The sequence below is a fragment of the Branchiostoma belcheri genome, unplaced genomic scaffold, assembly GCF_001625305.1.
Source record: "Branchiostoma belcheri isolate BF01 breed outbred unplaced genomic scaffold, Haploidv18h27 scaffold115, whole genome shotgun sequence".
NCBI classification, from domain to species: Eukaryota; Metazoa; Chordata; class Leptocardii; order Amphioxiformes; family Branchiostomatidae; genus Branchiostoma; species Branchiostoma belcheri.
In genome coordinates, this window is record NW_017802547.1 from 430,146 (window position 1) to 445,407 (window position 15,262).

The 15,262-nt window shown below is 42.1% G+C and overlaps 2 protein-coding genes across 2 annotated transcripts; both read right to left on the bottom strand.

Annotated features, from left to right (window-relative positions):
• Positions 1-1,767: 1,767 nt before the first annotated feature.
• Positions 1,768-2,963, bottom strand: LOC109462306 (lactadherin-like). Its single transcript, XM_019758835.1, has 4 exons — positions 2,870-2,963; positions 2,433-2,611; positions 2,127-2,276; positions 1,768-1,935 (listed from the first exon to the last, which is right to left on the bottom strand). Exons 1-4 carry the CDS (start codon positions 2,961-2,963, stop codon positions 1,768-1,770), a joined length of 591 nt encoding a protein of 196 aa, XP_019614394.1.
• A 5,679-nt stretch (positions 2,964-8,642) lies between these two features.
• On the bottom strand, positions 8,643-14,658 carry LOC109462317 (protein cbp-1-like). Its single transcript, XM_019758848.1, has 8 exons — positions 14,460-14,658; positions 12,568-12,790; positions 11,547-11,772; positions 10,873-11,101; positions 10,477-10,599; positions 9,747-9,920; positions 8,974-9,096; positions 8,643-8,696 (listed from the first exon to the last, which is right to left on the bottom strand). Exons 2-8 carry the CDS (start codon positions 12,738-12,740, stop codon positions 8,674-8,676), a joined length of 1,071 nt encoding a protein of 356 aa, XP_019614407.1. The 5' UTR covers positions 12,741-12,790; positions 14,460-14,658; the 3' UTR covers positions 8,643-8,673.
• Between the last annotated feature and the right edge of the window lie 604 nt (positions 14,659-15,262).

The window sequence follows — 15,262 nt, forward strand, 5'->3', positions numbered from 1 at the left end:
CTCCCATTATGCATATTATAAGTGCTCAATTAGAGTATATTATATATTATATTAGTTCGTTATATTATCAACCCAATGACAGAATTATCTTAAGAAAAAAATATCTTCAGAAATAAGGCTATTCTAGCTTCTCCTCATAAATTATGGAAATGACGTCCTGATTTGAATGAATTGTGTTTAGTGATGTTCACCTTCACTGAACTTCCGATTATGGCAAGTGTTAAATTCCCAGCAGTTACCACTATAAAATTGTAGCAATTTCACATAATTATGCGAATTATGTATATTCTACCTTCACATGTCGGTGGACTTCCACTCCAGGTTCCGTCATCCTGACAGGTCAACGTAAAAGTACTGCCAACCAGACTGTATCCCGAGTTACATGTGAAGGTGAACACATCATTCACCGTATAGGAGCTGGGTCCGCTCAATGCACCGTTTGTAGGAGATGTAAGAGCAGGACATTCTACAGCTGTAACGTTATACAGGTGTAAAATAGATCACTTTAAAAGGGAGACATGCTATAATTCTTAAAACTCGCAAGCTGTAAACTGTTAGGTTGCTCTCCAGTCTACCATAAAGAAATACAGAAGAACACCTGCAATTACTTCTTACTTACCATATTACACGTTCATACCATCTAAATGAGTTCACCTTACATACATATAGCATATATGGGATGCTTTAAGAAGAGTAAGCAAGTGGTTCTATAAAAATGGAACTGGCTTATTATAATTAGTTCAATTGCATCTTACCCGTGCACGTTGGTGGAGTTCCACTCCAGGTCCCATCAGCCTGACAGGTTACTGTAGAACTACTAGAAGTGCTATCCAGATTATATCCCGTGTCACACGTGAAGGTGAGGACCCCTCCGTAATAGTTGGAGCCACTCATGTCACCATTTGTAGGAGATGCCGGCATAACACACTGTACAGCTGCGCCCAGACGTAAAAATAATTCGGTATTTTGTTTCGAACATTCTTAAGATTTTCCCTTAATAATAGTCTGAGGCTTGTTAGGTAACCACGGCTTGTCGTTGCAGTGTCTAATCTAGACCTAGGTTACACGTGAAGGTGAAACCTGTTTATCCGAAAAAGAGCTGAATTCGCTAAAAATGGCACCGTTTTACAGTGCAGAGCACTGTACAGTAGTACATAACGTTATGGGTGCAAAAGAAAATATTTACTAAGGTATGGGATGCTTCAACAAGGTACGTAAGTGGTCATATATAAATGGAATTAAGGTGTTTCAATTGTTTACAACTCTTAAACTGTACATTTTGTGGCATTTGAAGCATTTCGGCTTGATTATATTGCCACGGCCTTATGTGAAAGACTACATTTATACAATAACAGGCATATTCTACCTTCACATGTGTGGACTTCTCTCATGTATGTTTCACGTGAAAGTGATCGTGAATACCTGTTTATCCGTAAAATAGCTGAATTCGCTAATGGCACCGTATATAGTAGTGCGGAGCACTGTACAGCAGTACATAACGTTATAGGTGCTATAAGGTATGGGGTGCTTCAACAAGGGAACGTAATTGGTCCTATATAAATGGAATTGAGATATTTCTCTCAAGCTGTACATTTTGTGGCATTTGAATCATTTCGGCTTGATTATATTGCCACGGTATTAAGTACTCGGTTAAGGAATGCGACAACATACACCAGCAAGTTACATTGCCAAAACATAAACCATCATGCAAACATTTATTGGCGAGAAACAACACTGCATAAAGGGACACTCGTACTCATAAATTCGTTATGATTTACTCAGAAACCTACCGTCGATGTTACAGCCTAGAATTTCCGCCCTCATGCTAACGTGATTATGCCAGGTCTGAATCACGAAACGCACATAACGAGCATCAATGTCGGTAGCCAGTAGGTTCATTACAGGTGTACTTCTGTCTGTGTTGCCTGGAAACACCTAAAATATAAACAGTAGTTGCTTTAAGTAATAATACATTTATAATAGATCTTCGAATTCATTGCTGCAAATGGCATAACACTGTTGGACTTTTTACATACCGACAGAAATACCAACAGCTAGAATTTGCAGGACAGTATTGAGATTTGATGTTTCTTTTCACTTTTCTTATAGCTTTGTATCTAAGGTACCTTTTCTGAGCCATCGTTGACAGTATATGTCGCCCAAGTCGTCGCCTCTCTACTGTACTGTAGTTTGTAGGACGTCACCCACTGGTCCACCCCGACGTTGCGACCCTGTACGATGGTGCCCGTAACACGCTTCATGTGTCCAAAATCAACCTGTAAAACAATTGAGCAAGGTACAATATTCTTATTAATTAAATAAAGATAAATTACGAACTCGGAGTTGATCTCGTACAGCGTCAACGAAGGTGTGGAAAGTGGATGCTTAGAGACTAAATAAAGCAGTCAATTTATGTATAATTTTATTCTCACCTGCAAAAATTCCCCGACGGCGCTGTTAGCTGCTGCCCACGCACCGAAACCATCAACCGCATTTAACCGGCCGTTGTTGGCCACGAGGTCGGCGTCCCAGTGCGAGGACGCAGTGATACTCTCATCAGGTATCACACCAGACTCCATCCCGAGTGGGCTACGACAGACTCCGATGGCATCTGAATGATATCGGGCGCAGGTTATTGGTGGTTGACTTGTTGGTTGTTACTTTATGCTCTCTTATTCCATTTGTGTCCTAATATTTGTTGTCATATTTCAAATCTAGACACCTTTTTGTCAGCCTTTTTATCGCGCTCTCGCATTAGATTTACGGTCTCCAGAGGACGTCATTCAATAAATTTGCTTGGTGTAGTCTAATCACAGTCGAGGAAAGGACAGAAGTTGTTGAAATCCCTGACACCATGTATGTCCCTTACCTGTTGGTACAAAGGTCTCTACAACAGAGGGGCCTGCACCTACAGCACTCTTCTCCTCCATAAAAAAAGATGTCGTTCCCTTCTGAGTGATCATGGCAAATGACTCTCTCCAACCTACCAGGAGTTGGGAAAATACAGTCAATCAACGGAAGGCACGACCATAACAATAGGTTAGGGTTATACTAATCATTACCTAAAACAAATACAAGTTTGAGTTTGATATTGCATCAAGCAAAACAGCATGTGTCAATTTTAGATTATGTAATTTGTAGCTATTGGATCGGAAACAAAACAGATATTGTGAAGTTTAAGGAGCAACAATATTCCTCACTTATTTAATTCGCCACTAGGTCATGAGGATCTATATAACAGAGACGTAAAATTATGATTTGAGTAGTATGTAAAATTCTGCATGCCGTCTCTTTAAATAAAACGTATAACAAGGGTTAACAAGGGCACCTAATCGAGTTATTGTAGATCCGTATGGCGATAGATCAGGTTCGTTGTCCATGTTGGTATTACCACTGTCAGAAACAGCGATAACTATGATCCGTCCCTGTAACAAAGATAATGGCTGATAAGAATTCACAACAAATGCAACATGGCGGAACAAAAGACCCAGACCTAGACCCAGACCTAGACCTAGACCTAGACCCAGACCCAGACCCAGACCCAGACATAGACCTAGACCTAGACCTAGACCTAGACCTCGGGGAAGACCACCCAAGAGGTGTCAGATCCAGAGTGACACAGGGCTTACCCTAAGAGAAGCAGAGGCTATTGCCCTTGATAGAGCTGGCTGGAAGTACCTGACGGAGGGGAGCAAGGGGCCAGTACCTGGCCTGTGCATATAGGCAGATAGGCAGGAACAAAAGACTGCGACCGTATCGCCTACTGCGCTCCTTATATTTCAAAGATACGTTGCTGCTAACTAATAAAGAAAGTTGCGGGAAAATCCTACAGTATTGCAACAAGCACATTTTAAGCTATGAGTAATTTCGTTCTCAGTAAATCAACACATTACCTCTGCTATCCCTTCTAGAAAAGATGTCAGTTGTTGTGCTGCTTCGACGTCTTGGTAAGTGTCGAAAGCAACGCTGTCTAGTAACTCCCCCGTCATCTCACTCAAAATGTAGACATGATGCCCTCGCATATCTTAAAAAATTGAGAGAATTTTAAACAAAATAATCATTCCTTGAGCTTACTTCGTAAATGACTATATGCAAATGTAGTATGGGAAAGCATGTGCTTTTATAATCATTGCTAAAATTTTCTATTTTTTTAACATTGCCCTTTTATGTACAATGGTATGATTGTTACATGTCAATATCTACTAGAAGTTGCTACTTGAATCTATTGTGAAAATCGAATTAAGATCTATGTTAATGTCTAATAAAAGTAATGTTTATACTTAAAAATTTTCCTTCTTTCAGCAAGTTGTCAGAAAGCAAACAGGAATGACGTTTCATGTAAGCGTGACGTCAAGATTTAGCGCATGCAAGAATCCCACAGAAAAGGACTTCAGTACACACATCCAAGGCTGCTGATCTGTCCATTACTGATGATATACGTCTCTTGGTTCCAAAAGTCGGGATCGGCCTTTGCGTAAGATTGGGCCCTTATGGCGAACCCACCAGCGTCTGTGAAAACAAAGATAATTTCTCACGGCACCGTTTGCAGGAGATGTCAGCATAGCACATTGTATAGCTGTGCACAGAGGTGACAGTTTATTGAGGTATCTAGCTTTGTATATTCTTAGGATTTCCCCTTGATGATAATTTTTACCTCATAGATCAGAATATGACCAGAAAATCCTGTGTTGTGTTTCTTCATGCATGACAAGCCACAAATAAAGAGCCTTTAGAAGCCTTGATCCGGCAAAAGTTGCCTCAGCCACTAATGGAACACTATAGTCCACATATATTGTTGGCGCCAAAGAGGAAATTTATGCCCTCTTTTGAAGAACCTTTCATGTTTATGATGCGTACTGCTATTACATCGTTTACACCGTGTTTCACCCATTGCTCTCCAGTATACCATAAAGGAATACAAAAGAGCGCCTGCAATTATTTCTTACTTAGCATATTGCATGTTAATACCGGCACGGTGAATACACATTAGATAGTACACAACCGACGTGAACAAATTATGGGTCGTCTCAGGTAACTCAGACCATTTTATGTTGTTTTACTGTCTTCAGTAGTCCTGGCTGTATAAGGAAGGATTGAGTACGTACTCAGTCTGATTGGGTTGATAGAGAAGATTGTTACCTTTCCATATATTCCCGATTTTTTTTTCTGTTGCTACCCCCACCACCAAAAACGGGGCATAGAAAGGAAACCATATTCCCCACCAACCACTGCATGGAGAGTAGGATTGGGGATAAGTTTGCTCCCGACCATAACCCGAGTGATGTCAGCACTGGGTTGGAAGTAATCTCGAATCCACAATATTCCCTGTCATTTTAAAATGATGGCACCTAATATCTACAAGAATATAACATTCTATTTCTCAACATTGTTGGCTGGCACAGACGACGTACCGTTTAAAGGGGACATCGATCATGCTTTCAAATATCAGAATTATCAACCAAGAAATGAGGTGTTAAAAAAATAGCTACACTGTAGCTGCCGCCGCGCCGCGTGCCTGCGAAGCTGGTGCGTTACGCCTCGGAAGGTTTATATACTGGCTATACAGATACAGACTAGAAGAAATCCAGGTCATGGGTGGCCATGTGTGATAGAGGCTTCATTTATATGCAATTGAACAAGAAACATGGAATAATAAGAAGTATATACAGCGTTACCTTTCTGGCAAATAAAGAAGTATTCGTTGTCGCAAACCATGTCCTTCCACACATTCGTACCGGTATCTGCAGCAAGCACACTGAGCCGAGCGCAGTTGATATCTCTGTTTATCTCGTTTGGTTCATCTTGAGCCCAGGCTTGAAAGCTAGAATCTGTCTGCTTGGTGCCATCACTCCACGTCCAGTCCATGGAGGTCTGGGTGCTAAGGCCGAACCACACATCTTTTTCGCTACCATGTATCAGCGTTACTAGGAAATTATTGGTGCTCTCGTCTTTCGCCATAGCAAGCTGACCTCCCCTATTTTCGCACGTAGCCTCGGCATCTTGGTACGTTACTGGGGTCTGCATGAGTTTGAAGCAGCTTGAGCCGTGGATGTGTGAATTTTTCCCAACAGGTGTCTGAAATAAGTTTTGAAATAAGAAATGTTGCAAATTAACTCTGGTGGATACCGTCATACAGAAATGCACGTACACATGTACCAAAACACAACTGGACAAATATCACTGAAAAATGGGACAACGGAAAAGAAGAAGAAGAAAATATAATTATAATTTGACTGGTATCGGTAATACGTGGGATCTGTGATTAGGTTAAGAAAAAGAACATTCAAATAAGCTAAATGTTATATCCGGCTTGTATCAAAGCAATAAAGTCAAAGTCAAAGTCTTCTACACAGCATACATTTCTGTCACTGACCACATGCATACTCTCCGAAATGATTTAGATTTAAAAAATGTCACGTTTAATTGTAATTTCTAACTAATCCTGGTTCGTTTAGTTGTTTTTTTCCCACGATCATGATAATGATCATTCTGGCATGCCCATTTTCACCTGAGCGAAACGAGAAAAGTCGTGTAAAGCGCCTTTCTCAAGGGCACAAGGTTGGTGACTCGGCAGGATTCGAACCCGGGACCCCTTAGTTCTGAGCCGAATGCTCTCTCATTACGCCACACAACCCCACGTTCTGGATATATCGTAATAAAAATAACGGATAAGATATAACTCCAAAATGTATTCAAGAAAATTAGACGTTTTAAGCAAAAAGTTCTGGCTTGACAGTTGCCGATGAGGCCAACAAAGAAAGGTAACCTACCTTGATTGACACTGATGTCTGTAAATGAATCGAAATCGGATACCAGAAATACATCTGATATTAGCGTCAGAAATATGAACACTGTCCCAACGGAAATAAACTTGACGAGGCCCATTTCTTGTGCTAAATTGTGCACAATGTGTGCTTCCTCAGTCTATGTAGGGTCCGCCATGCTCCCCGAGTAGCAGTTCTTGTACTGACACGTATTTTGCTGCGCAGATATGCTATGGTGTACCTGGTACGCCCAGGAGCACGGTTACCACAACAAAGCGAGTTCTTCCGCATGATCTGCTTGATGCGAAGGTCACAAAAATGGTTTGAAAACTCACAACATTATAGAAAATGTACGTCAACTGAATACGTTATACTGCTGTGTTTCTGACATTGAATGCAGGACTTACTAGTTTTCCTGTACACATAAAAATGAGGAAACATTAGGAAATTGTGTTCAAATATTGCTGTTTTGTCCACATAGGAACAGCCTCATCTATTATGTATGTGTCACAGAGTTCGTAAAAAGCCGTGTTTTTTTGTCCTTTCAGGGCCATTCGCCATTAACCAACACTTAGCACCACCCATTTGATGGTTTGTAATCATTCCAAACCAAGGACATATTTTGGGATGGTCTATTCTTTGTTGCTGTAAACAATCCAAGACTCAGCTTTTGATGTTATGAAGAGTAGTCGGCATATAACCTTGCAAACCTACCTAGAGTGTGTGCTGGGTTAACCGAGTATGTAACGTCCAACAAAACATGCAAACTCACCTGTCGCAATGAAACATGTACGCAGTCTTTGTAGTACGCAAGAAAATATTCAACACATATGTTGTATTTTCACTACTTTATTAGTGATTATATTCATCAGCAAACAACACACATTGGTTATATTGCTTGACGTATACATGCATGCATAATTTTCAAGTCAAAGTAGTACAATTAATGTTAGTACAATATGGGGTACCGATATTTTGTGGAATACGTATATGGGCCTTTTTTGGATCGATTTTCTACTGTATAGTGGTCAAAAGTTTGCCCGTTCGTATAGCAGTACAACGGATGTTCGTAGGTCAACTATAGAAACTAGATACTACAAACGTTTTAAAACCCTTGTCCTGCTGGTATATTTTTCCATCAATATTTTCAAATAGTTTGATATGTCTTAAACAGGCCATGGACCCTTGAATTTTTTTTTGCCTTGCGGTGGTAGTTCCCCATTCGTTGTGTTTCGCTGCGGTGTGATGCGTTTTCGAGAAATATATGCCCCAAAGCCGTTCTTTGAGCACTGTATGCCCATTGTTAACAAGGTAGTTAATTGTGGAGGCATGTTTGTGTATGTAGGTATTACCAAGGCCTTGGCATTCCTCTGTTACCTTTGACTGGTGGCTGGGCGGAGCCTGTCATATGCAATTATCCAGACTAGTGCTGATGGACATAAACACCAGGCGGTTCACTGAGTACTGCATGTCCATTGTTCACAATGTGGTTCTTTCTTGTGGAAAAAGACACACGCATGATAATCATTTATTGCTGGATTTATTTCAAAGTATGGGGTACCAACATTTTGTGGATCATGTACATATGGGCCTATGAACGAAGATACAAATGGTAAAAGGTCAACTGACCTGTCATCATTAAGGTGTGCCTCCTACCGACTTTATCTAAACCTACATCAACAATAACGTTACGACACTTTCAGAATACTGTAAATAGGTAAATATTCACACGAACCTGATTATATACTGTAAATAAGTACTAAATATTGCTAACTTAATAATTTCTATATTGAACCATCGGTATTACAATACTACGCCCGTAATTTTTTTTTTTTTTTTTTTGTGGTGTGTTCAATAAATAGATAAATATTCTTTTCAAGTTATTCAGGGCTTCGCACCAACAGCATCGTCACTTGTGGGAAGGACCTGTAACTGTAACTGTAACGAAAAAAATTGAGATGAACACTATTCATGAACAATCCACCCAGCAGGTATAGCAGTCCAAATGGTGTTGACTTCACACGTGTTCAAAATGTCAAATTCGGATAAATGGCAAAAATATGCAAATATCCAAAGAAGCAAATCACCAAGGTATTGAAATCTGATCTAGATTTAAGAAAATGTTGAATAAAATTATAGGAGGATCTAGTCATATAATGATTTCGAAAATTTGCAATTCGAAACGAAGAGTTAAGAATGGGAAATGTACCTTCAGGTCCATGGAAAGTCTTTCCCTTCGTTCGGTCACGGAGAGGTTGACAGACAGGGCATCGGTGTCTTCGGCAACTTTTCCAGTGGGAAAGGATTTGTGTGGAGGACGCACAGTACGTAACTGAAGGGAAAACAACAACAGAATGGTATGGGGACATTTTATTTTTCATTTTTTTTTCTGCCATTTTTACCTGGATTGCTCAGCTCAGTGGTTAACACTGCTTCACAGTGGGGCCCTGCGTCATACATACATGTACATATAAATCAAGTAGAGCACATGCTTACACATACAAACAATAAGATACAATAAATAATAATAATGGTAATGATAATGATAATAATGAAGTAAGCGGTAACAAAATCAAATCAGTAATAAATTTGATACAATTTTTGGATTACAGACCACTTCGTGGGAATGTGCAAATTACTTCGTCATTTACAAAAAATAATAAAAAAATGGTTCGAAAAAAAATGATTCGAAATATCATAGGCCGCTCAAAAATGTTTCGAATGTTTTGTAATTTACAGTAATCGTTTAAAAAGTAAAGAACAAGTTCTAAATGTTTGTGAAATATAATAAAACATACATTACAACTATTAATGATAGATTTGAATCAAATCTAAACAATGACAACAATCACCCGCGATTTGGAATAAACTCTAACAGAAATGTACAAATTCACTGTTCAGTCGGTCAGCGAAACGTCAGCTCGGTCAGCGAAAGGTTGTTTAATTAAAACCTTCCTATACAGCTTTAGAAGTAAATCTTACCCTGGCAGTTGGTCCCTTCCCGGCACTTGTCCATGTGTGTGAGCACGTTCCTGATGGTCCCACAGCCGCGCAGCCGGCAGGCGGTGACATCACCGCTCTGTCCCCGCTCCCGACACGTCTGCGCGTGAAGCAGCGTGGTCAGCTGGCGCCGGATCAGTCTGTGCCGCATGGAGTCTGGAAAAACCCGTTCAAACAATCATTACTTTTATGAGTTCAGTTTGACCTGATGAAGATGCATAACAGAGATGTCTTGGAAACACCGGCGCAGTAGAATATATAGTTGCAGAACTAAGAAAACTACGTTTAAAAATGAAATACTTTAATGATGTATTCCCCATACTAGGGTTAAGTACTTGAAAGCTGCATTAAAAATCTATCCATCTTACTATCTATCCATCAAGAATCCGAAGAAGGTTCTGATGCAATACTGAAGAAAGACGCTAGGTGTCCATAACCAATACTTAACTCCACATACCAAAAAAATATAAAAGATCCATCTTCTTTTAAGTACATAAATCCTATCGAAGGTATTTCAGGAATGCCTTCGTTTCACAACCGTACGACGAATGTGCCGGGGTCTATCCTTTTTATGTTCTATATACAGCCTGATATATAGATGATGATGATGTATCAATGGAAATTTCCAACATGAGTAACTAAATGGAAATGAAATGAATTATAACAACAGATAGTACTCATATATGTGCAGACGGGATATACATGTAATTACCTATCCCGGCATCCACCTCTTCCCTTTTGGTGACAGTTTTGAGTGGCAGGCAGACCGGGCAGTACAGATTGCTGCAGTTCCTCCAGTGCGCCAGGATTTGTTTGGATGAGGTACAGTGTGCAACTGGAGTCGAAATAGAGAGAAACGATTTGTTTAGAGGCTGGTACTGAGTTTGCCACAATAAAAGGCTGGCACAGACAACTAGCAGACACCACGCACACACACAAACCCAACCACATCCACACACACACACACACACACACACACACACACACACACACACACACACACACACACACACACACACACACACAAGCAAGCACACACACAAGCAAGCACACACACACACACACACACACACACACACACACACACACACACACACACAAACCTTACCGCTGCAGTTCACACCAGCCCGACAGGTGGCGATGTGGTCCAGGGTGTCTCTCATGGCTCGGCAGGTAGCCAGCTGGCACACGGGGGCCTCTCCGCTTTTCTTACTGAGCTGATCGCTTGTCTGGCACCTCTGGGCGTGTAGCAGCAGAATCAGCCGCTGCTGAATCGTCTGATGTCTTCTGCCTACAGCAGGCATAGTCACGTTTGGAAGTGCTGCTTCTGGGGCGACCTGTACATGAATCACATTCCGATCTTGAGAGCGGTTCATCATAAGGATTAATCGAAGAGAACTGCTAGTTTTGTAATCTACGATGTGCTATATTTCTGTTTGGCAATGGCGGAGGTTTCATGGTGTGGGCCTGTATAAATCTCAACAACATGTCTCAAGAAGCTGTGAATGAATCTTAATGATATTCTTGTTAGAAAAGGGTTGACCCGGCATTAAGTAGCGGTACTGCAGCAGGTTGTTTAATAATATGCAAATATTGTTTGTAGAACTCAATAATGTGTGATATTTGGTAGGGGAGTAGCAGTTGTCACAGGAAACAGGTATTGTAATGTAAAGGGGCATCTTGGGGCGTGTGCGTACATTGTGCTGTTTCGACAATTCTACAGTTATTACTTTACAGCATATCAAAAGTGCTAACACTATTTTAACATCATGAACAGCATACCTGTGGATGGCCTTCTAATAAAGCAGCGATGTTCCCGTAGCTGTTCCGTGATATCTGTTGCCCTGTGAGCATCAGTGCCTGCGCGAGGTTTCTATGCCGGGCGCAGACGCCGTCTTCCACCGGGTGGCGTCGCTGCTCGCCCCGACGGAGTTTTTCCAGAACGTTCGCCACCATGAAGTTTGTAGGCAGACCCTGGACACCTCGCTCCGGAAGGATCACCATTTGCCTATCGTATAGTGAAATGGGAACAAGAAGCTTTTTGATTGCTGGTTGGGTGGCGTGAGCGTGATGACGATGTGTGACTCAAATATGGTCACCTTCTTAACTTGCATTGGACTGAATACTATATAATAAAACTAGGCCTGTAATGCATCCTGAGATTTCTAATGTACAAAAGATATTGAAAATGCGTAGAAGTCATTAGAAGGAGATGTTTCCAATGTTCAGTGTGCTTGAATGTGGAAAGGAGCTAGGGTTCATTCACCCAAGAATACACCTATAACAGACACTTATATGAAGACGTACAGAATGTCTCCTAAACACTAGTAAAACCTTCCCCTACTACATCTGCTTGGACACTGCTCTAATTAGTCTGTACGTAGTGCAGACTGACATCACTGGCTAATAGGGATCATGATAGTTTGCCAGGGGAGTGTGTCTTTCCAAGCAAAAAGCTGCCAAAGAAGTTGACCGGCAGCACAGGAAAATGCTTAACTTAGCTTTACCTTGGGCTGATTCTTCTGGTCAATTATTACCTTCTTTGCCGTGCCCCCGTAGGAAGGCCTTAACCTCCTTCGCAGACTTCTGATGCGGTGGCGTTAATTTTTTGGGGGGAGCGACGTGAGTTATGCCACGGGGACTGTTTTACCGCCGAGGGAAACCGTCTCTCCCCGGCAAAGTCCCTCGGTGGCAAAACCGTCCCCGTGGCATAACTCGGGTCGCTCCCCGAAAAAAATTAACGCCATTGCACCAGAAGTCTGCGAAGGAGGCTAGGAAGGCTTAGTGGAGGTTATATTCTTACCTGCACTCCGGACATGGAAACCGCCCGGTCTGTGAGGCGTTAGCCTCGAGCTGCAGCAGACACGAGCGGCAGTAGGTATGCAGACAGGGCAGGGCTTTGGGCTCCCTCAGCACGTTGGTACAGATGGGGCACGTCAGATCAGCTTTGATCTCGGACAGCTGGGCGGCTGCCATGCTGGTCTCTTCGCGGCCTCTCTCGTGAAAACGCAATGGCGAATCTCAGGCTGCACACAAAATATACTAAGTTAAAAGACCTATTGGGGTTTGACCTATAGGTCATTAGGTTCGTGTTAGTGGGTGACGAGTCTATTTTCCGGTGTCAAGCCAAATACATGATCCTGCCAAATACATGACTTCACTACTCGGGGGTTTCCAATATACTTTGGGTTAATTGGTCGTGATGTGAAAGACTAAACCTAGCCTACTGGCCTAACCCCAATCGTAGGTCTAAACATATCCCTAAACAATGATCCCAACCCTAACCCTAACTCTTAACCCTAGTCCTAAACACCTGACCTGTCACGTATGTGGCAGGGCAAGGATTTGGCTCGACAACCGGACGGTCGTCACGCCCAATGATTAAGCACAATGTTCGGTAAACATCGCGGGACGGCACGACATTGTACGCACGTGCAAACGTCACGTAGCCTGATGTATATCGTTAAAAATCGGTAATGTATCATTTAATCGGAACTTAACCTCTCACCTAGATATTACAAATCATAAGACCTCGAGGCATCATTACTAGTCTGCGCGTCTAAAAAAACGCAATACACGTAACGAGCTGGATATGGTGACCTAGTGTGCTTAGATAAAACACAAGTAGAGAATGAATGCTTCTATTATACAAGGCGTACCGAAGCCGTTTTAAATATACACAATTAGGAAGCAGCTGGCTTTATCGCACTCAATGCGTTATCGGGAATTTCGAGTGCAAGAATAAGAATTTAGGGCAAAGTGTTAGCCATATTTATGCAGAATATCAACTCAAAAGTAGGTCACCCCTCCCCATACAGGCCCCTTTTACGCTTTAAAAAAGCATCCGATACAATTTTTCAGGATGTAAAACTGCCGCCTCAACAAGTTGAGCTTTCGGACCAAAGCCCCATCGTGACTCATTCAAAGTTAAAAAGAGCCACCCAGTCACACAGGTAACTGAAGCGAGTAACCGCACCATAATACATGATGAGTCACACAGGGGATACCCCTTAAGAGCTGAATAGCAAATAACGACCCAACTCCATTTGTATTTCGCCAGGGACGCAACGAAATCTCCCATGCATAACCTTGCTATCTACGACGTCAGTGGACAATGCAGATTCCAATGCTTGGCAGCAGCCTGGTTTATATATAGCTCATCCGTTTACTAAATACACTCTTAATACACTGAAGAGTAAAATACTGTAGATTAGTTACAGCAAGGAGATAGAAAAAGCAAACGGTAAATTTCGTGGCTACGTGCATACTGTAGCGCATATATCTAACTAAAATGTATGTCTGAGCAACCTAGATCCTAGGACAAACACACACGCTACATTTTAAATCTGGTACACAAACACACTGAGGTACTGGAGGCTACGAAAAAGGATAAGAAGACATGGTAACCTTTGCAAGTCACTGCACTGAACGATTAACGCAAGGACTAGACAAGCACCAGTGACGAACTTGCTTCATGGTGTGGTGTACGTGCGTTTTAAAATCATGCCATGGCGTTCTATAGCTACTAATAGCTACTTGTAGATCTATTATACTGCGGAGTTACGTACATGTAGCACCTTCATGACTTGTGTGCAGCAGAAAATGGGTACTTCAACCTAGAAATCACAGGATAGTAGTTACCACAGAGTATATGAAGCACGTACTACAATGACAGACACACAGACTAGTGCTTACCGTAGCCTGTATTGTAGCTGAAGACGCCCTAACGTTTGGTGTAGCTTGGTGGCAGCACTTGCAAATTTGCGGCCTTATGTGAACGTGCATGCAGCACAAACTATCCCAGAGCTGCGGGGCAACTGCCTGGTATTGTTCTCCCTCCTACCTGTGGCGACCTGTAGTCTAAATACGGACGGGTGTCATTTCGTTTTCTGTCTAGCGGGTATAAAGGTCAGCGATCTATCGGTTCGCCCCCGGAGAGCGCAATCTGAACGCCCCATCGGCCGTTGACCTACAGGTCGGACAAGCGGAAGGCTCTTTGTCTAGAAACTAGGTTGTAGATTATATAGCCTAGCGTTCAGTCCTTAAGAACCGGTGTTTTTTCAACCAGGGAGTTGTAAAACATAATTCTGTAGGTTTGGTGGGACGTGATACACTGTACATTTGGTACGTGCAATAGCATTACCTTTAATTGAGCATAATTAAGCTGCCTCGGGTACGAACATAGGATTGATTGTGTAACCCTCAAGGCCGGGGGACATCGATATTCTAGCTAGAAAGGATCCATTTGCATGGCTTCCCTTCCTACATGCACCTTTCAATTAATTTTTCAAGGGTCCAGAAATAACCCCCTCCCCTCCCTCGCCCCTGGTCATTTGAGGGGGGGGTGTCATTTTTTAAAGGAAAAATGATTCGGTTGCATTCCCCCCTCTTGCCTGCAGCGTCAATGACTTTCCCAAGAAACCAGAAAAGAACCCCCCTCGACATACCCCCTTCGGACGCCCCCCCCCCTCTAGCAAAAGCTTACACGGGTCCAACAA

Coding starts and splice junctions, on each gene's coding strand:
- LOC109462306 (XM_019758835.1), bottom strand. CDS start 2,963: ATGATCACTCAGAAGGGAACGACATCTTTTTTTATGGAGGAGAAGAGT. Junction 2,277..2,432: donor CCGTCGGGGAATTTTTGCAG/GTGAGAATAAAA, acceptor ATTGTTTTACAG/GTTGATTTTGGACACATGAA. Junction 1,936..2,126: donor TCAACGATGGCTCAGAAAAG/GTACCTTAGATA, acceptor TTTATATTTTAG/GTGTTTCCAGGCAACACAGA.
- LOC109462317 (XM_019758848.1), bottom strand. CDS start 12,740: ATGGCAGCCGCCCAGCTGTCCGAGATCAAAGCTGATCTGACGTGCCCC. Junction 11,102..11,546: donor TATTAGAAGGCCATCCACAG/GTATGCTGTTCA, acceptor ATTCATGTACAG/GTCGCCCCAGAAGCAGCACT. Junction 10,600..10,872: donor GGCTGGTGTGAACTGCAGCG/GTAAGGTTTGTG, acceptor TTTCGACTCCAG/TTGCACACTGTACCTCATCC.